This window comes from Paracoccidioides brasiliensis (genome assembly GCF_000150735.1).
Source record: "Paracoccidioides brasiliensis Pb18 unplaced genomic scaffold supercont2.10, whole genome shotgun sequence".
Taxonomy (NCBI): Eukaryota; Fungi; Ascomycota; class Eurotiomycetes; order Onygenales; family Ajellomycetaceae; genus Paracoccidioides; species Paracoccidioides brasiliensis.
The window spans coordinates 666,608-688,043 of NW_011371367.1; the positions used below are offsets into that span (position 1 = coordinate 666,608).

General features: G+C 45.5%; 7 protein-coding genes across 7 annotated transcripts; 2 read left to right on the plus strand and 5 right to left on the minus strand.

The window, feature by feature from the left end:
• Positions 1-2,798: 2,798 nt before the first annotated feature.
• PADG_07122 (uncharacterized protein) lies at positions 2,799-3,402 on the minus strand (the record flags this gene model as incomplete). Its single annotated transcript, XM_010764120.1, has 2 exons — positions 2,799-2,889; positions 2,996-3,402. 2 exons carry the CDS (start codon positions 3,400-3,402, stop codon positions 2,799-2,801), a joined length of 498 nt encoding a protein of 165 aa, XP_010762422.1.
• A 5,111-nt stretch (positions 3,403-8,513) lies between these two features.
• PADG_07123 (uncharacterized protein) lies at positions 8,514-9,032 on the plus strand (the record flags this gene model as incomplete). The annotated part of the gene is made up of 2 exons (XM_010764255.1): positions 8,514-8,693; positions 8,781-9,032. 2 exons carry the CDS (start codon positions 8,514-8,516, stop codon positions 9,030-9,032), a joined length of 432 nt encoding a protein of 143 aa, XP_010762557.1.
• A 187-nt stretch (positions 9,033-9,219) lies between these two features.
• Positions 9,220-9,462, minus strand: PADG_12244 (uncharacterized protein; the record flags this gene model as incomplete). The annotated part of the gene is made up of 1 exon (XM_010764324.1): positions 9,220-9,462. The coding sequence occupies one exon, from the start codon at positions 9,460-9,462 to the stop codon at positions 9,220-9,222; it is 243 nt and encodes an 80-aa protein (XP_010762626.1).
• A 2,041-nt stretch (positions 9,463-11,503) lies between these two features.
• PADG_07125 (uncharacterized protein) lies at positions 11,504-12,277 on the minus strand (the record flags this gene model as incomplete). Its single annotated transcript, XM_010764256.1, has 1 exon — positions 11,504-12,277. The coding sequence occupies one exon, from the start codon at positions 12,275-12,277 to the stop codon at positions 11,504-11,506; it is 774 nt and encodes a 257-aa protein (XP_010762558.1).
• An 886-nt stretch (positions 12,278-13,163) lies between these two features.
• Positions 13,164-16,094, minus strand: PADG_07126 (uncharacterized protein; the record flags this gene model as incomplete). The annotated part of the gene is made up of 2 exons (XM_010764121.1): positions 13,164-15,929; positions 16,032-16,094. 2 exons carry the CDS (start codon positions 16,092-16,094, stop codon positions 13,164-13,166), a joined length of 2,829 nt encoding a protein of 942 aa, XP_010762423.1.
• A 1,584-nt stretch (positions 16,095-17,678) lies between these two features.
• PADG_07127 (uncharacterized protein) lies at positions 17,679-18,005 on the plus strand (the record flags this gene model as incomplete). Its single annotated transcript, XM_010764122.1, has 1 exon — positions 17,679-18,005. One exon carries the CDS (start codon positions 17,679-17,681, stop codon positions 18,003-18,005), a length of 327 nt encoding a protein of 108 aa, XP_010762424.1.
• A 2,202-nt stretch (positions 18,006-20,207) lies between these two features.
• On the minus strand, positions 20,208-21,010 carry PADG_12245 (uncharacterized protein; the record flags this gene model as incomplete). The annotated part of the gene is made up of 2 exons (XM_010764325.1): positions 20,208-20,498; positions 20,960-21,010. 2 exons carry the CDS (start codon positions 21,008-21,010, stop codon positions 20,208-20,210), a joined length of 342 nt encoding a protein of 113 aa, XP_010762627.1.
• Between the last annotated feature and the right edge of the window lie 426 nt (positions 21,011-21,436).

Here is a 21,436-nt window from a genome sequence, read left to right on the forward strand (position 1 = left end):
ATAGAGCTTTCCTAATGTGAAGCGTGAAAGTTTTACCTCTGTTGAGGCTCTCTTTAGTGGGATCTCCAGCTCCATATAGCGTTTGGGCTGATTTTTGGCCCAGTAGTTCTCAAAGGCCCGTGTGGTTTGTTCCATAGTGTGCCGCTTTATATAAGCTAGAGTGCCTATGCTGTCGGGTTGAGGTACCATGCTTGCACTTGCTGCCTGCGCTGCGGCTGCTTTGGCTTCAAGATCTGCCTTTTCATTACCAGCCACGCCTGCGTGGCCTGGGACCCATCTAATGACCACCCTGCTCTGGGTGGCCAATGGGAGCCTATCCCTGCTCTGCCAGGCCTTTATGGCTTTCAGAAACTGCACGAAGACCTGCTGGCTAGAGGTGTTTGGCACGGATCCAAGGGCTCATGCTACCTCCAAATTGTCTAGGCAAATGTAGACGTTGCTGGCAAACTTCGCCTGAGGCGAGGTGGTGGCTTCCTTTAGGCCCTGCAGGGCTGCCATTGCCTCTGCATCAAAGACCTCTGCTTTATCCATTGGCAGGTTTCCTGTGGAGATTAGACGGTGTTCGCTACCCCAGCATATAGCCCATCCTGCACCAGTCGCGCGCTGAGGGCGCTCTATCTGTGAACCATCAGTAAAGACCACCAGATCCAGGGGATTGCGTTGTTGTAGCCAGCTCTTAAAGTCTTGTGCTGCCTGTTCCTTTGTGCGGCCTGCCTCATACCCAATCTGCAGATCTTCTTTCCTGGGAAATCTCATCCAAGGGGGCGTAAGTAAAGGGTCATATGCTTCTATCCCACCAGCATGACTGGACGCTCTAGACAGACGTGTGGTATAGGGCTTGGTGGTAGCTACTTTATTAGAGCGCCTCACTAGCGGGTGCCTCTTGTCAAGCTTTTTGATTCTTACTGCAAATACAGCACGCCGGTTGTCTAGTGTCTCTTTCATTGGCATGATTCCTAGCTCACGGTGTAGAGCTGAAATGGGTGTGGTCTTGTAGACTGGCAGTGCCCCTCGCAAAGCATCTCTAAGGGCTAGATCTAGCTTTCTGACTAGGCAATCCATTCAATTGGAGATTTCCTTTCCCTTCTCCATTCATGTGGCTCCAGGCCACCAGGCCTCTGCTCCATAGCAGAGCACAGAGAGCACACAGGCCTGAATGGATTGTCTAAGCAGTTGTACTGGGGCGCCTCTTGCCGTGTTGCTTAGTGCCTGTATGCCATTAGACACCTGTCGTGCCTTAGCCGCCATGGTCTCCATGTGTTTCTTGAAGCTCAGTTTTCTATCTAGCCAGATTCCTAGATATCTTATGGAGCTTTTCACTGCATTTGCTGTAATAGAGTGAGTGCCAGATGTTGTTTCAAGATCAATTGAGGGATTTGAAAGAATTCTGCGCCATGTGAAGTGTGCTATCTCGGTTTTGGCAAAATCAAATGTTAGCCCTTCTTTGCTGGCCCAATCATTTAGCAACTTGAAATCCTTCTGGAGAGTAACAACATTCCCTTCAAGAGTGGTTCCAGCACTAAGCAGTCCTAGATCATCTGCGTAGCCTGAGCGTGCACGTCTTCTTTGTATAGTTCCTAGAAAGAACAGAGGCTGAATAAACAGCATGAATAGAATAGGTGAGACTGGCAGGGCCTCCATGTCTTGCAAGCTTCTAGGAATGATGGCAATGCCTGTGGGGATGGCTTGAACTGCTGTGATGGCTGCTGCCAAAGGCCCCGGGAGTTCAGCCTTCAGCTTTCTAAGAGTAGCAATTGGGCTTGCTTTGCGAGCTAGATGATCTGAAGGCAGGCGCGCGAGGATTCGTGGTGTTTTTCCTTCTCTGGGGTTATCCCTAAGCAGGGGTTTCTGCAGTATGGTTGCTGGTGTTTTTGTTACATTGGTGCTGTCTGCAGCTGTCTTTGCGTAGGTAGGAGCTCTTGCATCATTTGCACCAGTGGAGCCAGCAGGCTTGATTGTGGTGGACTGCTTAGCTGTTTCTAGACTTCCATTGTACCAGTCCTTGACTAACGCCTTCACGGCGGCTCCAAGGGCCAGTGCCCTTGATAGGCCTTTTGCCTTCATGACATCTAGGTCTTCTTCAATCCGATCAAGCATATTTGCAGCAGCTAGTGCTTCTGCATGGGATTTCTGTGCCTCAGCCTCGTGGGCGGCTAGGAGATCGCTAGCCATCGGGCCACGTAGGTTGAGACGTATTGGTGCGACATTTCTGCTCTTTGAGCTGCCTGCTGGTGTAGGGGAGCTTGGAGGCTCCATATCATTCAGTTCACATGTGCGGCGGGCGATTGGGGTGAGGAGATGGGGTCTCTTGGGTGGACGGCGTATGGGGGAGCAAATGCGCGTCAAGGCTCGGGACGCGTTCGGTGGTGTTGGGGGGCTGGGCGCGCTGGCGGCGCTGCGTCGGCACGCCATCAGGCTTGCTGCCTGAGGGGATGGGAGAGAGCTTATAGGGATGTGATCGGATGAAAGGGGGTGCTGGGTCCTGCCTGGATTATAACAACCCACATGGTCGCTTGGTCACATGATGAGGATTAGGCCTAATCAGGTGACCCGCATGGTCGCTTGGTCACGTGATGAGGATTAGGCCTAATCGGGCGCCGAGCTTAATCCGACGTCGAGTCTAACCAGGCGCCGGGCCTCGGTCGGGCTCAGTCGGGCGCTGAGCCTTAAGACCGGGTTGCAATTACCCTTTTCGACCCAGTGGCCTTACACCGTTGAGCAGTCCGGATGGAAGCCTGTTCTAACAGAGCCCATTCTACGCCATCACATTACCCCCCTTTTGAGGCTCAGGCATGCCCTCATGCCCGTAAGAAATCATCTGCTTCATCTGCTAGGTAGTCATCCTTTTCCCAAGCCTCCAGCCAATTGCTTAGTCGTTTTGGGTCCTGCCTTCATTGGATTAGCTGCATGGAACTCTCGAACCAGATGTGGTGATCCTTTTAGATTTGGAGCTGGATACCCATGTCGAATCATCATCAAATCCTAGCCACTTTACCCGGTATTGAAGTTTTCCCCGGGAGATGCGGCTCGCGAGCACCTTCTCAACCTCCCATTCATTTCACCTTCTATCTTGACTGGATCCGGGGTCACATTCACTTGTCCTGGTAAAGGATTGTCCGCAGCTTTTCTTAGCTTGTCAGGGGAGAATACTGGGTGAATCTTCATGCTGTCAGGTAGTTCTAGCTTGTAGCTGTTGCCAATCTTCTCGATAATCTCAAAAGGGCCTTCACTTTGGTCTGCATGCTTTCTGCTGGGTCGCTGTATTCTATAGTTCTTGAAGGATAGAAAAACCTTGCCCCCAACCCCAAAGTTTAGCTCGCGACGGTGCTTGCTGGCTTGTGACTTCATGATTCCTTGTGCTTTTTCCACATTGTCAGCCGCCAGCTTCCAGATTTCCTCCATTTGAATGACTTGTTGTCGGGCATCTTCTCATTTGAGCTTCTCCTCTATAGGTAGTGTCCTTGGCAGTGGCTCCCAATCAAAAGACATTCGAGGTTCATATCCATTGGCAGTCAGAAAGGGTGTCATTCCAGTTTATTCATTCATCAGGGCTCCAGCTGCATGGTCTATCATTGTCCCTCGTTATCAGACGTCGATGATCAAACTTGGCGTTCTCCAGCTTGTTGACATCCTCATAGATCCCCTGCAGGTGTTCAAACACTTCCTCTGCAGTTTCAAACCTCTCAGGGTGGTCATTCCTCATTCTTGGGGCCAGATGCCTTGCTGCTTTGCCCTTCAGTTCGGTTTTTCAATGTGGGCGATCTGACTTTCTTCTGTGGGGAAATGACCAGCGTCCATTGCCAGCTTGCGCCTCATTCGTGAGAGCCAGTTTTAGAATATTGGTTCCTTTCCATCAGTGACGTGCTTGGGATCATCAAGCTTTGCCGATCGTTGCACCCGCTGTGTGTCCACCAGTCTGATTTGTGAGGCCAAGGAGTTCACAGTCTGCTGTAGGGCGTTCCGATCCTCTACCAGACTGTCCACCTGCTGGTCCAGATCATTCACTTGTCTTCACTGGTTGTCTCGCTCCAATTGGAGTCTTCCTATGTGGTTCCTAGCTCCATCCATGAGACCAGCCAGATCCTTATATGTTTCCTTCCATATCTCGCTAACATCAGAGTTGTCATCGTTGGAATCTTGTTTCTAGGCTGAGGTTCATTTGGCCAGTTTGACGACGGCAGGGCATAGGAAAATGTGGACAGATATGGCAGTTTTCAACCCAATGATCATTAGATCAAGAGCATGAAGTTGAATCTGATTTAGATTCATAGGATCATGGTGAGAAGAGTGATCAGATCAAGCAGAGCGAGCAGGGCGATCGGAGCGGGGCGATCAGCTGAGACTGCTGAGAAGCATGTGGCAAAAATGAATAGGAGGAAGAACTAGAAGCTAACTGCTGGATAACGCGCAGGAATTCCTTGTAGGTCCGAGGTAGGTTTAACGGCTGAGCTAGACGGTTGCGGATTGACATACATACTGAGGCCCTGGCGGAATTGAGAGATCTTTGAAGAATCTGGCCACTCCTGGGCTCTGGCCTCATAGAGAATTCATTCAAACTTAGCAATATAGGCTGCCAGGGATTCATTTGAGGTCTGGCAGTGAGGGCTTCGGACGGGATTGATCGTGAGGCTTCTTGGATAGCACCCCAATTTCCTGGCGAAGAGCAGCAAGAGAAGCTTCCATAATGAAGGTAGGGAAAGCAGAGAACAAAAATTCACGCAGGTTTGAGCACTCAGCACGGTCGTAACCACTGAGAAGCTCACATAGACCTGGACGTGGACGTAGATATGGACATGGACATAGACATAGACACAAGGGGTTTGAGCACTCAGCACGGTCGCAACCACTGAGGAGCTCACATGGACATAGACAAATAAGGCCTGCCTACTCAATCTCCAGGGCTTTTGAGAAAGAGGAGTTTAGTATTATGTCATCGCTCAACTAGAAGCATGAATGATAACTAGACAAAAGCTCAATTCATCTATCTAACTAGGTAGCTGCGACAAGAATACTAAACTGGGGATTAGAATGTGGGAATGAAACGAGCAGGCGAATTTAAATAAGTGGTTGGGGATCGGAACGGATCAACATTCGGAGCGGAGCGGATCAACATTAATCCATATTACCAGCGACTGCGCCGTACCACTTTAATATTTATTAATGATAAATTAAGTAAATACTATAGTTATTTGATTTTAAAATTTATTCTCCAGAGCAGTTTTTATTTTTTCTATATAGTTAATTAGAAACTTTATTCTCAGTTCAGTTATAAATAAATAAATATATTTAACTGACTGATAAAGCATTTTTTTGCTTTATTTTTATCAATATCAGTATTTAATAAACAGTTTACTAAGATATAATTTAAATTTTAACTAAATCGCAGAAATTATATTTATCTGAACTTGTGCAGTCTTTAATTGTTCTTAAATAAAATTTGAAATAGTCATATTCAAGTTTCAATTATATAATAGAAAGTTTTTTTTTACATTTTATTGAATTTTTTTAATTTAATTTTATTTCATATCTTGCATTTTGAATTTTTCCTTTTCTCACAGCTCAATTCAGTTATTGAGATATAATTCTCTGATCATTTTCTTAATATAAAATTAAAAAATAATTATTTTTATTATATTTTAAGTTTTTGTGTCACTTTTTATTATTAAATCTGCATTCTTACTTTTTAAAATATTTACATAAACTGATATTCAAGATTAATAAATTTGAATATAAATTCTTTAAGAACAAATTTATAAGCTAATATAATGTCTTTTGAATGTTAAATAACTCAGCATTGAAAATTTCATATTTTTCTTAAAAAATTTCAAGAATATAACTCATATTCAAAGTCTATTTTAAAGTATATCAAAATTAAATCTAATTTTAAATATTCTTTTTACATTTTGATTCATTTGAATATATTATTAAATAACTTTTTTTTGTTGATTTTTTGTAGTTTTTAAATATATATATATTTTATCTTTTCTAAGAAGTTCATTTATAGAAATATTTATTAATGAACTTAATTATTTCTTCAAAAATAAAGCTCATTGTGATGTATATTTTTTCTACATTTAGACTTAATAATTGATTTTAATCATTGCATATAATCTATAGAGCTGAAAAGATGAAATTTTTCAAGAATTGTTATAATGTTCATTTTAATCTAAAAACTTATTTTTATTCAGATTGTTATTGAATATATCTAACTGTAACTACATGGTTTAAGTGATATTTATTAGTTAGATTAGTAAAATAGTTAAATTCTAGTTTAACTAGATAGATGTCATAGTTATTGACTGAATACATCTTAAATGAAGAATAATAATAATTATAATAATAATCATAATAATAATATAAATTAATTTTTTAATAATTTATAATTTTAAACTCAGTTGGAAATAAAAAAAAAATTAAAAAAATTATTATAAAAATAAATAAATAACTTTTAGATAAATTGAAAAATAATTAATAATAAATAAATTTTTAAATTTAATAATTAAGTTTTAATAATATTTTAAAAGTCAGTATAGATATGAAAAATGATCAAGATATTCATCAATGATGCTCTGATATATGATATTATTAAATTCTACAATAGACAGATTGAGGAAATATCTGCATTTTACAACATCATTTAACCATACAGTTTGCAGTATAGTGCAGACAAGGTGCTAGATAACAGCAGTAAGTTTTGATCAAAGGTCACTTATCATTTTTTATTGTGCAGAGCATGTTAGTGAAGTTGTTCACAGTTTGATCTTCTAGCACTCAGATCTCTGTATGTTTCTCAAGTGCTCTCTCGACAGAAAGGGTGGACATGGATGTTCACATCATCATTCAGGGTCTGGAGGTGGAGGAACATATCATGTGTACTACATGCCAGATGCTCAGCTCTGTCAATCTGCACTGGCTGCAGGAACTGACCATAACTCAGTCAAGGTCGGTCGACCAGTAGCCTCACATTCATGAGCTCATCCGGAAATGCGAATCTTCTCAGCAGACCCCTTGAGCAGACCCCCAAGAAGCACAAGGGGACTGTCAAGTATGAGCTCCACATGAAGAGCAGCTGTGAGCTGGCAGGGCGCACACCAGTGAGCGAGAGACAACCTCCTATATGACATAAAGGAAAAATTTAACTTCGAGGGGTCCCTGTGTGAGATAAAGAGACAGCTGTCTAGGATTGAGTTCTCAAAGGAGTTTGATGAGTCTTGGAGCATCAATGAGAATGTCCCGCCCCTGCAGCAATGAATGATCTCAGTGCTTCTCATCCCGCCCTGTGAGATGTTGCGGGATGAGATGCGTTGACACAGAAAGGATCAACGCGGTTGTTGCAGCATACTGCCTCTTTGAGGGAGGGGATACGTGCCGACTGCCGCACGACAAGAGACCTACCGCCCAGGTACTTACAAAAGGTCGCGGATGGAGGAGGTGGTCGTTGCGTCCATCTCCCGGCGAGAGTAAGATCGCATCAGGGGCGGTGATGAAGGGCTATCAGCCACTCTCCTGCTTCATCTGTGTGGATATATTCTCGACCCACAGTTGAGTGACCAAGCACTCCAGCCTGAAGTCACAATCAGGTGCCTGTGCTGTGATGTGGTCCTCAGGAACAAGATGGACCTTCAGAGCCACGCCTACCACGTCTACAGAACAGTTAGTCCAGCTAATTTGTAGTCCTCAGGCCACTTTATGAGAGACAAACTAAGGCCATCGATAATGGCAGGGCCGGTCTCAAAGATACATTTCAGCAGTGTCAGGGAGCATAGATAGAGTAGAGAACTGGTTTCTGATCTAGTGTTGGCATGGTTTTACCAAGAAGTGACTGCAATCTGGGATCATGTTCTGTCTTCAGTATAGCCAATTCATCTTGTTTTATATTCTTTTCTTTTCTTTTCTTTTTCTGCTTGAATGCAAGTGCTGAAGTCAGCAATCTGCAGATACGCTCTGACCTTACCCTATTGGAAGCAGTGAATGTGTGCTTCCGTAGACGTACAACCATATACATATAAAATGTTTGGCCATAGAATTGAAGAAGTCCATGTAAATTAAGATTATGCTCAGATGCAAGCTGCTATCTAAAGGTTGGCCCCCATCATCCCTTTTCTACTGTCGCTGGGTGACGAGCTTACGAGCGGGGCTCACCACGGGATCCAGCATCGTAGTTTAATCCGGTGGCTAACTTAGTTACCGTAGGACTAACTAATATTAAGAAATTGAATGCTTGTGGCTGACTTGACTAGTTAGTTAACTACCTCTTTTTGGTGGGATATTTGAAAACCCCCTCTGTCTTTCCCACGAAGACTACTTCTGTTCTGTCCCCGCAACGTTCTCATATCACTAACTGTCTGCCATTTGAACATTCCACAATACGACGCAGTTCCTCTCCTCTATGTATGAAGAAGCGCTTTTTATCTTCCAATCTAGCTGTGACTTACTCCGAGAAATGAGCTAAACTCACGTCCCAGGCATTTACTAACCTTGAGTGCTGTTCCAAGTTTACATTCTTCCTCCAAATGAGTGCCCGGATACAATTTGCAATAACGAGACTTAGTGAAAAGGTGGAAGAAAAGCGAAATGAAATAAAAAGGATAATTGCTAGGGATGCTGAGTCTTATGAAGGGGACAATAAGCAGTATAACATGAAGGACACCAATGAAATACTGAAAGACATGATAAGCGAAATGGGGTTTAAGGTAACTAAGGGTTATCTTACGCTTGATTTTATTTCGATCAATCTTCTTATTTGGATTTGCTAATAAAACTCATAACTGCCTTACTAGGATATGGACTGGACAATGTGGCTCTTTACTAAATCAACCACAATCATCAATAACTCACGGTCAATGTATCTGATTCCGATATATACTCTATCTGGGAAACCAGAGATTGTTCCGGGTGGTGCGCTGTTAGAAGGGTGTTCCATACATATCACAGATGAACCTTGGCTGCGACCGAAAGCTGTCATTGTGTTCATATTTCCACCTTCGAGGTCGCAGCATCCTAGGTATTCTCCTGGACACCTGAATCCCTAGATCGGTTGACTACGGGTCTTTGGTGGGTTGAAAACTGCTGGTGGCCGTTGTTATCTGCCGTTATTTATCACGTTGTCTTGTCTAAGTGCTTGTCTGTTCACTTCTTCTGTAGGTTTCGCAGGTCTCGCTTGGTATCATGGCGGGGATTTAATGCTGCATTACAGCATGCTGCCCAAAGCCAGCAGTGTCAGAATTTTCGTCTGATCTGGGCATCCGGAAGTTGGTCGCTGGGATCAGGAAGTCGAGGTTTTGCCCCAAATTTGTTGGGTGGAATCTTTCGTCTGCCGTGGGGATATTTCGTTGCGCGGCCCCTTTTTCCTCTCCCAACCTGTTCTCTGCGTGGTTGTCTTTGCATATTTCTGTTCATATCAATTTGTGTTGATCCGGTGCCTTGCAATGGTTCCTGAATTCGCGGTGAAGAAGCAGCCATTTAGAGCACCCAGTTCAAGCGACGGAGAATCGAATTCTGTTAAGTGTTAGTTAGGTGTAATTATAGTGTGTCTAATACCCCTGACCTTGCTAGAAATGTAGCCTGCGATCAGTCGTGCACCCCCCGCACAGGCGACACCATTGAAATTGCCGATGTACTATATGAAGCAAGTAATTGTCAAAACCGGTGCATTGGGTAAACCACATCAAATCGCCGCTTCAGCTAAAGCGAACAAGTGTGTATCCCTGTTCTTGATGTGATGCTTCTTGGACACCGTTCGGTTGGCAGGAAATCCAGCAATGCCCAGACGCGCTGAAAGACCGCAGTTGCAACTAAATCAGTGCCTACCCTAGCAGTTGCCTCTCAAATGCCTCTCTCCTTCAGCAAAATTATGCGTCAGGCTTCTCAGCGGGATTCTCTTCTCCCATCTGTGTTGGTGTGCGTCCATAGCACAATGCTTCGTCGGATGGACTAAGTCGTGATAAACCATTCGAAGCACGATTAAACAGCCAGCTCCCAATCTTTGGCTAGAGGATCATATCTCTGTCCTGGATTATCCCACTCGTTCACATTCTGTCTAGTATTTGTTTACATCATCTCCAATTCAGGCCAGACTCGATGATAGTGTTGACGAATATACCACAGAAATAACGGCAATTGCTGTTCTTCAACACTTCTTGGAGGCGATACAATGTGATCACAAGAAAACGTCCAACGAATCTGGTCCACTTCACCACGCTCTTGGAGTCCTGATATGAGGTTGTAGAGATTAATAATAGGACTCGGGAGAAAACGGGAGTGCAAGTTAGTATCTTGCTGAAGAAACATGGAGGCATCAATCTTCCAAATGTTTTCACATGGTTCGACAGCGGCAGAGAATATATAATCTCCACTGAGCTCTTTAATACAGCAGAAAAGCCGCGATGTTGGCTGGCAGTGGTTTTGCTTCTTATCCGCGCTGGTGGGTTTTCCCAAAAAGTCATCAAGGGAATCCAAAAACAGTGGATGGGTGTAAGGCCCAACTCTGTCATTCTAAAGGAACTCTTGTCATGATCACCGCTTCATTTTCAAACACGATATCCTCAATCCTTCTTTGACCTCTAATGCAAGATGCCCCGCTAATTCTTTGCTCGCCTGGAGAACTGCTTGCGATCTTAACTGGAGCCTTGAAGCGTGCAAGTTGGGTCACTCCTCCGGAAACCCTTAGGTTTGGGACTTGGAAGTTTTACAGCAGGGGAAATTACACATTTGGCCGGTTTCACGCTTCCTGTTAGAGATGGATAGGAAGCTTAGGCTGGGGTGGAGCAGTAAGGCGTATAACTACATGATATTGCTAATGTTCGAGAATAATCTAGCTCTCTACGAGGCCCGAGATGAGTTAAAAATCGGTGTGGTTATGAGTGCCACGTGACCAGGCCCCTGAACCCTAGCATCCCTTTAGCTTGTGACTAGAAGAGAGAGCCGATCGCCCAACTTTCAGCATAACGAACCACTGCCATCTTCCATCGCCATTACACTCGGTGATAGTGCACTGACAAGCCAATGAATAATGCTGACTTCTTGGTGATTTGAATCAGCCTGGGAATGGGAAATTCGTGATGCGTGGAACATGCGATGTTTGCGCAATGATACCTTACCATGGCTCATTCCGATCTTGTCGATCAAGCTTTTCCTTTGTCCGATCTCATACGGCTTTAACGTTAGTGTCTGTAGAATTGAATGACCGACCGATCCGACTTCGAACTCTATATAGAATAAATTAAAATTGGAGGAACGGAAAAAGCTGAGCGTTGAGCCATTGGACACCACTCCTGGAAATCATGAGAGTATATAAGAGGAAGAGAGTAAATCATGATTCACGATCTCAAGAAGTTTGCAACGAAAGAAGATACTCTTACATCGTACACGGCCGGTGATGCCATATTCCTCCTAACCTGCAAGTCAGCTATGTTGAATATGTAAACTACCAAGGCAACGGTATCCAGCATCACTGAAGCTCCCGAAACAATACACACATCCCCCTTCTCTCGTCCAGATTTCCCTACAATTCCTTCTTGGAAGTCCCCTTGTTTCTGGACAACGCAGCACCAACAACCTGCCCCTGGATTTCTTCCCACCCTTGCTTCAACACCCATATCGGCAAGAACACCCACAAAATGTTGAAAAACACCAGGTAAAGCCATAGAAATATCGGATCGCCCGTATTCAACGACTGACTCCCAGTCAGCCACTCCGGCGCAAACGTCATGAATCCACCATACAGCTCTGCAACCGCCAGTCCGGCCGCCACAAACCACATCCGAAACTGGCACTTTGCCCATTGCGCCGTCGACAATGAAGAGGAAGACGACGATTTGTAAACGAGATAGCAAATATACGTCGCCGCCGGCCCGCCCAGAAAAACGGTAAGAAGCTCCAGGGATACAATGCCTGCATCCGCCCCCAACCACCGACTATCCGCTTTCCCGTATTCTTGCCACAGACGAGCCATAGGGCCCGTGCCGTACGCCGCTCCATACAGGTGCTGCGGGTGGTTGAGGAAGGGGGAATTGCGGATATGCCTTGCGGTGGCGCTGTCGATGGTCGTGTACGTGAAGAAGCAGTTGTAGAGAAAGGACCCCTCGACAATGAAATGCGTGAGCGCGTCATACGCGTGCCAACAGAAGAGGATGCGGTGGCATTTGGCACGGGTTGATGGAATGAGGAGGATGGTGAGGAGGCCGGCGATGGGGAGGAGGGAGAGAGTCACGGCTACACAGAGGATGGTGGGGACGTCGGCGGTGAAGCTGCCGCTGGCGATGAGGGTGGTGGACATTTTGTGGAGTTGCTTGCAGTGGAAGTGTGCGTTTTGACGTGGAGCTCAGCTGCAAATGGGGTTATCTAGGAAATCATCCGTGGGCATAATATTAATTTTAGACAAGCTCGGAGCAAATCACTGCTGATATCTGAGATGTAGAGGTAACTAGAACAAGGCAAACACGGAAAACGCTGCATCCTTTGGAATCCCGTCGCTTGGCCGCTAGAGGCGTCGCGTTTTTCCTCTCAGAGTCCCAGGACCGAAAATGAGAACATGGCACGCACAGAATAGGGGACGGAGATTTTTCCCATGCGGCAACCATCAACCAAGAGCCTGCGAACAGTAACCAATGCTCACGGATCGTCTTCGGAGTTCGATCCGATTAGATTCTTATTTAAAGTTCTGACCCGCCAAACCCTGGAATGCGCCAAGTCACGTACCTTGATTTTTAGGTGAGGGTCCGTCCTTGCAAAGGCCCTATTCGTTTAGCTGAACCCCGACGCCTGGTGGTAGGGGCTTCTAGCTATGAGTTGGGGTTCACCCAATTATAATCTGAGGAGGATGCTGAGGTTTAATTTTTTGGTAATAATTCTCGTGTTTTTGGCACAATTTCATTTTATCGTGCCAGAACTTCCTGCGACCAAATCAACTGGACGGTTTAACTTCATTGAAACTGTGTTGAACCAGCGTAATTAGTTATTATGCGTATATCTTTATAAAATTGAATAACATTAGATATTCATTGATCTTCCCTCAGGAAAACATCGTACGACAGTTATTTGCTATTAAAACATTTTCATAAAACATCATTGTTGATTATAGAAACAGACCGTCTGACGATACCTTCTCGTGATGGAGAAAAAAAAAAAAACATCAACATCTCATAGTCTCATTATTTGCCCCATCATTCCCCCCCCTGAACAACACCCCTTGGCTCCAAGCCGGCCATCTCCCTTATATCCCTTACATACCCACCAGGAAACAAGCCCTTCTGCCCCGCATAACACCCCCACATCCAGTCATCGTTAATATTCTCCGCCTCCGTAATCTCCGCACCGCGAGGGAAGAGAATCTCATCCGTCACATCCAGGTCAGGGTAATAGGACCAGAGTGCCACCAGACGCAGCCCAATGCCACCCGACGGTGGGAATTGCGTGGAAAATGGCGTTTCGGCCGTGGGCTCCGTGGGAGTCGTAGGCGAGGAGTTTGACCAGGCTGCTCGTGACCGTGAAATGCGTCGACGGTGCGTCGTGCTGGTGCTCATCCCTTCGTCTTTCCACATCCAGTCTCCGGAATCTTGGCGCGTGGGCTTGGGGAATGAGGCGCTGGGATGGGTACTTGGGTTTGCATTTGCTGTTCCCACCAATTCATCTCTCAGCGCATGTCCTCCTACAATGTCTTTGACAACAACTCGTCTCTGGCCGTCCGCGTGGTCCTCAAACCCGACGATCAGCATTCGATGGCCCTGTAAGCATCTCCGCCAGCCGTTCGGCCCATTGTCTTTGCTGATTTTACCGTTGGCTCTGAGTTTCAGGTAGCAATTTGTACATAGGTCATAGTCTCCAATGTTGCATGTTGTGCAGTGGAAGCGGCTTGTCGAGGGAGGAATCGGGTAGGAGCAATTGTTACATTGTGTAGAAAACGTCAGTGGACGGTAACGGTCGCTGCCAATTGCGATGGTAGATCCTAATATATGGCTGGATGCGGTTCCTGGTGGCTGGCTAGTGGCAGATGGGGATGTCCATATACGTGACTGCGCAAGATCCGCCTCACGAACACGGGCAATTGGCAGGAGTGCATGTGTGCAGCAATTGCCTTGATTGACACAGCTGTTACAAAACCCCCATTCTCCCTCATTGCAAGTGCTGCATATCCAAAAACAGTCGTCTGCAAATGACTGGCACATATCGCAAAACAAGCCACTCTGGAACCTTTTCACAGGGTCGTCACTAGTTCGTCTTCGGGAGCTTCTGGGCCGAGTGTGGGCTGCATCTCCTTGTGGGCGCAAATATTTCCGTGATTGCAAAACATGCGGCCGTTCCCGGACTACCGAAACCCTTGTTGGGTATTTTTCTTCAAATAGAGCCTGAGCACTGTCCCCGAATCCGAACCAGTGCAGGCATCCTCGGCCTAAACGGTAACATAGTAAACACAGATTGTAATTGCCATCGCCGCATCGAGTGCACGACTTGTAAACTTCATATTGAATGTTCCGTTTATCGCATCGATTGCAGGATATAGACGGCTCGGAGAAGAGACTTTCATTTGAGTGAGTTGCTGGATCGCTTCGAGATGATGTCGGTCGGGAGGATGAAGACCTAGAAGGGGAGGGTATGGTAGCATCGCGTCCGTCAATTAATGGAAGGCGTTCACTCGATTGAGGGACAGACATAGATGGGGGCGTTGCGACTAGTTGACTAGAAGATCCTATCTGGGGGCTTGTAGTTGTAATGGAAGATGTTGAGTTTGGGGTTCCTACTACTTGCCGACGATCTGTGGACCTTATGCCAGTCTGGAGAGCCCTCTGCTCAGATTCACCACTCTGTCTAGGGGATGAGAGTGGTAATTCTGTCCGATGGCGGACAGGCTCTGAAGAGGAATTGGCATGGGAAGAACGTCTAGTAGATAGATCGTTCGAGTGCCTTGCCGTTGGCTGTATAAGAGCTTCAGCCGAAGAGGCAGCAGTTCTTGGAGATGGAGAGGTTGCTCTACGCCTCACACCTCGATCAGAGGAACTTCGCTGTTGGTGATTGGACGACCTGGTTCTCGGCATGGGCGCCTCAAGTAAATGTGGTCGAGATACCGGTGGGCGCTCGTTATCGCTATTTGACCTGGGTTGTCGGTTTCTAGGATGGCGTGAACCCCCTTCACCTTCGCTATGTGTGCTTTGATGAGCAATAGACCGGCGAAGGTGTCTCTTTCGATACGCTTCTGCGATACGTTCACTGAGCTCATCTTCCTGCTCAGTATCCAGGCTCCGTATATCTATCCCATCCAAGAGGCCTTCGTCTATGATCTGTCTGAGTATTTCCTCTTCAATCACAGACTCTCCATCTGAAGTATCTAACAAAGATCGTAAGCTGGCCTGGTGTTCAATTCGCCTCGTATTTGAAGTCTGGACAGGGGATGACCACTCTTGGCTGGCAGCATGCCACGCATGCCGTCTCCGCCCCTGCGCTTCTTCCTGACGGCCTGCTTCTCGATTCCCTGAAGTTCGACTGCGGGTACGGGATGGTGAAGTTCGAGAAGCAGATGCCACACGAGTATGTCTTCGGTCTGCATCCCTAAGACTCATCTGTCTGAAGTCTTCTAGCAATCTACGATCCTCTTCGTTCCCTTCTGAGTCAGACATGCGAGCAGCATTGGGGGGTCTGACCGGTAGAATAGTTTCCCCAGGCTTGTATTTCCATTCTAACTCCTTTCTCTCTTCAGCGCCCCTGGCTCTATGTGGATTTGACTCTAGAAATAAGTCAAGAAGTGTGGTAACTTTGGCATCATGTCTAGTGTCTCGGATTGCGGCTCGACATGACGGGCAGGTGGCTTGGGCGCTTTTGCTGGAGCTAGGTGGATGTGATACTTGCCACGAGAACCATTCTTTCAGGCACACGCCACAGAAGGTATGAAGACAGTCGAGCAGGGTTAATGGTTGATATAGAATGTCTGTGCATATCTGCGGCAAATTAGATCACTGTACTACCAAGTGCGTGCGCATAATAAGACGCAGGAAAGATATATCTCAAACTCGAGGACCGAGTTTGAATTTTCTCCTTACCGAACAAGATAATTCCGCTTCCAAGTTCACCAACCCGGCTCCTGTGGATTTTTCGTCTTGCATTTTCGATGCTAGCCTGAGCAGTGAGGGGCAGATTTGAATATATGGCAGGGTAGCAAGGACCGGGAGTAGAATAAGCCTGTAAACTTAATAACAGCGCTTTTATGACAGACGGTAAGACTTAAAGATGATTTCTACAGAGTCATGACATGGCAGAGATACCGCGTCTGTTGTTGTTGCTGGTTGGTTCGTCTTGCGCCTGAGCCCAGCAAGCGAATTGGATGTGGAAGAAGTTCGCGTGAGGCTGACCAACATCGACCAACGACGGATAACTAAATAGTTTTAAAATGTCACGGTCTGACTTTTCGTTTCTCTCTTAAACAGTGCATTCAGCTTCAGATAATTCTCCATCTCTGAGTATCGGTAATTGAAGGAGTTTTCCACGACAGGTTACCGCTTGCTTAATAAAAGTTATTGGTCCATAGCAGCCCAGCGCCCGCCATGTCAATTAACTGCGTGCGTCACTGACAGTGAAAGTGCCGCCGCAATCAACCTTGCCTGACGGCGACAGTCATTTAGCAGAGCCTGAATCCAGGTTCTCATGGCACTCTCCATAAAATGCTGGAGGAGGGAGTCCTTGAAGCACCGCATGAGCTAACTTGGACTGGAGAAAAAGCTTGAAATGCTCTTGGCTAGGTAAAGATCATACATTTAAACATCACAGAACCGCGGGTCAAAGCATTGATAATGTATCTAAGCTCAGGAACAAAAACCCAAATTCTACAACTATATTCATGTTGCCGTTTTGAATGTACACGCTCTTCACGGTAGCAGCAGCCCTGATAAGCGAGGCTCTTCAGGAGTGATACAATCCCACAAGAGCTCTCTTGACCGTTCGTCAACTGAAGTACGACCACATGGGAGTCTGAGGCCACGCCAATTCAGGTACGATAAATCTTCTATGCAAATTTGAAGCTTTAATCGCGATCATGATAAATTATCACCCATATTATGATCTTACGAGTGCCTACCTTTCCAACAATCTGAAAGGCACCCAGTTCATTTCTGAATTGCCTGTCAGTCGGAGCCCCACTCAGCGCAAACACATTCCCAACAACCCACAACCGGGGCAAGGTCTGCAGATGAGGAGGGGTCTCGACTGATATCTCGCCGCCCTCGAAAGCGCTGGTGAACCTTGAGATAAATATTTGGTCAAAGACCCACAGCATCCTGGCACGATTGACGATCGAGAAGATTATCTGAGATACAAGGCAAAGGCAGGTCGTGGAGAACTACTTTAACCGAGGCAAATCAAAATTGGGGTCTATCAGCAGGAACATGTCGTATAGTGAATGCAGCCTCGAAAGTGAAAGAGAAAGGAGCTGTGTCAGAAAAACCCAATGCAAATGAACTGTTGAGCGTTGGGCCTAGAGCAAAGTCGAAATCTGCGGATGCAATATTGGGAAGTGGCCTTTCCGGCTTGCATTTACAAGTCTTAACGGCCCTTTGGCCGAATCAACACCAGGACCATCAAAAAAAAGCTGCAACTTGGGGGATATGCCCAGCAAGGTGAAGGGATCTACTTGGGAAAACAACAATTACTGCTAATAGGACTCTAGAAGCAGATATGGAAGATGGAGTCTGGCGATGACGAGAACGGTGAGCAAGGGGAGGAAGAGTAGGAAGACGGAGAAGACGGAGAAGACGATAAAGAAGAAGGGATGGGGGAGGCGACGGCGCGATGGAGATGGAGATGGAAATGACGAAGAAAGCTGGAGGATATGGAGGAATGTGAGCAGAGAGACCAATGGAGATATTCCGTCTACCAGTCGAATGAAAGCGATCTTCAACAGGAACCAAAATATTTTGGTCTTTCAACCATCTCAGGTGGCATCCCAATACTTTATCCCACGCCCACAGCTTCCCGGGATATTCTCCAATTTGGATTGTTTCAAGAGACAATTGTTTTCTTGAAAGAAGATATCGATGAACATTTCTGGAGATTTCCGGACGTGAACTAAGACTTGAACAAGGGAAAACTTTCTGCGGATTGCTCAATAATCTGCAATTGTACAATGGTGGTTATTTCCGAGCCTGAAAATTCCTCAGTATCAGATATTACTCTTTGTTGCCCACTGAAATGCACAACCCCAGGCGCCACAGCAGGTGAAAATACCGGGAGACGATTTACCACATATTTAAATAGAGACTTCCTCCCCGGAAGCTCTTCACCTTCAGCCAAACATACCCTTTCCTCCATATCTATATACCATTTGAGTCACTCCAACACTTGCAGAACAATTGTTCTGCCTGATACTGTGTGATGGTTAAAGCGATGGAATCTTCATGCGTGAGAGCTGCATACAGCGATTATTTTCCATCTTCCCCTATTCCTGATGTGATAGAACATCCTATTTTTCAGCCATTTCGCCAGACAATCAGTTACCGTTGAGGAATTTGCTTTCGAAAGTCGAAACATAATAGCTTGGAACAAGATAAATAACAATCTTATCAGCAATGGCATCTTGGAATCGGACGGCAGCTTTTTGAAAAAAAAATAAACACATTTCTATTAATTTTCCCGAGACACAATCAACCCCAAAGGCCAAGGCATGTTCCACAGCTACCTGTCGACAGCGAGGAGATGAGGAAGAAAGAAAATTGAATCGAGTTTATTTCATTGTTCCTTTTCAAACCGGCAATGTTGACTCAGTACATGGTTTTGGTTTCATAATAAGATTGAATTCTCAATCGGGCTTCATGACATGCTCATCTCAAACGCGACTTTTGTTTCTTTCTTTAATCGGTTTTTCAAAAGGCTCCGAAGATTCCCCACCATTTCCCACACATTTGATCTATATCTCATATCATCATGATATCTCATTTTCACTCTGGAATTTTCCGTCTACCGAACCATGGCTTTTCATTGATTCCTCCATTTAATACTTTCCTCTCAGCGGTTGCTCAAGATATATTTGAGTAACTTCGATTTCTGCTGCAGTCTTTTGAATGATCTAACTCCCCAGGTAACTACTTAGATCAAAAGTGACCCTTAATATTAAAGGTTCTTTATAGTATGTCATTCATCTGCCAGCCCTTTCTAATCAAATTGCTCAAATACAGGAGCTCAACAATTCCTGTGTTTGCATATTTAATTAGCTGGAATTTCGGCTTGGAATACTCCCATCAAGGATTCACCTAAGCCCCTTGGAGGCATTATTGCTGCTGAAATTGTCCAGTGACAACAATATCAATTTTGGCTTTTGCATGTTATGATCTCACCGTACGCCATCATCACGAAGCCTTAGTCTTCACAGCTCTCCTTGGTCAAGATAGGCTATTGATCAAGAAGACACGTCAATAATAGATCCGCCACTTGTCTGCAGTTAGGCGTCCCTCTGTTATAAGAGAGAGTGTGTGCGTGGTTTAGTACGTATCCTTATTCCATCACCTGACTTAACAGGCATATCGCCGGGTTGCTAACTTCTGGACTCGCTTGTCACTTAGTTCCCCCTTCATCTATTGCAATATAACAGAAGTGGCCCCTAACTAACTACAGAAAGGGTCTCCTTCGGCTTTTTTTCAGGAATGGCAGACGCAAGAACAGGCATCAAAAACGAACACTGCAGTCTCGCCACTTTGCGGAGTTTTGGTACTTCAAGCCTGCATCAAAATTTGCCGGGGTTCAGAGCGCTATCTGCGCGCCGGTCTTTGGTGAAGAGGCAAATATGAAACATCCCTGTCTAATAACCCAGAAGGGGGTATTTGTTGGCATCTATGTGCCGTGGGCGAAGTTTAGAACTGGAATGACTCCTAGGGGCAAGGGCAACAACTTTGTTGTTGGAAGTCCCTTTTACTTGCCAGAAATATTCAATATTGCTACCCTGTATATTTATTAGCAGGGGATTAAAAAGTCGTCGGTTATTTCAACATATTCTGTGGATTGCGAATCCCATCACTGCTTCGTTCTGATAAAGAGGAAATGTAGTGTTCATCCATATAAGAGATCTCCAGAATCACGGTGTAAGTACGCTAAGTAGGTTAGTTGTGGGGCAGCCATGCTCCTTTCGACCAAGCTGCTTTCGAGATTCCCATTCTTCATGTTTATGAGCAAAAGACCGTGAGTCTTCCGAAGCTACATAACCTTATATAACAGCCCTCTTAAGACGCCACTAACTAGCTCCCCACTAGACTGGACTTTTGAGCTGGCCTTGAACGACAAGGTATTTGTTGAATGCCCATTGTGTCATTATCAAGCTGATTCCTTTGAAGATATGCCAGAATGACAAGTTCCGATTCCAATTTCTCTGTCTCCGATGAGGCAACTTGCCGTTTACCTCGACGTTTCAGGAGCGAAAAATCGGCTTTATAGCGTGTATCTCGTTCCCCATTGAGGGGGGATACCAACCTCGCATAAAACCTAATGATCCAGACCATCGCCTTCTGCTCACCGCCATAACTTTTTCTCTATTTAGCGGGGTATCAGTCGCCTACGCGACGACGTTGTTTCGTTGATGCATCCCTTATTCTTGGATGCATATCAATTACCGAAAGATGTTCGGGGTAGAAGAACATATCAACCAATCTACCAATCTTATAGATCCCGGAGGATGCTCTATCAACCTCTTGCTTTCTTAGACGAACCTTCCGCAAAATAAAATTCCAGGACATCGATATTGATGACTTCCAAACTTTTCCCGATCGAGATCCGCCGTCAGGACCATTTTAAGACCATTTCCAAGCAAGTGGCTTCGAGGCTCTTTGGGGTCCTTCTCTGGTCTTCATATTGGGGTGCTGCAGAGCGTAACATTTTCCGGGGAGGCACATCTTCAACGATGAAGCATTATAGATCTTTGAACAAAGGTTAAAATCGAACACTGGAAGTTATTCTCACCCATCAGAATACATCTTGGGAAAGAGAAAAATACAGGACCCCTGATAAGCAACTCTATTGGTATGCCCCCTCCATCTTCATCCATATTTAGATTCCCTGTTCAGAAATTATCTGCAAAATTAGCAACTTCAACTATCTTCTAGACTTGTCCGCCTGTCCGCCTTGCCAGGGCGACTTTGAAATATGTTTAATAATTCCCATGTGTCCGCCCTTTAGGGGCCGTGTGTGTAGGGTCATCATATTCTGATGAGTGTCTTTAATTTGCGCTTTCTACTCTGAGGATCCGAAGTATTACCTGAAATCGTCTCTCCTAAAAAGGAGTTTTGTTCCGAGAGATTTCGCCATATAGTTTCCGTCTAGCAATGATAAAGAGGAGCCATGGGAAGTGTCATTACATCGTTTCCTACCCTTCCGCAGATTCTCTATTGACTTCGCATTGGGATAAAGCTCACTTTCCCCTCAAAATTATCCGAACAAATTCCGCCAATATGGTAAATCTGGGGATCATACA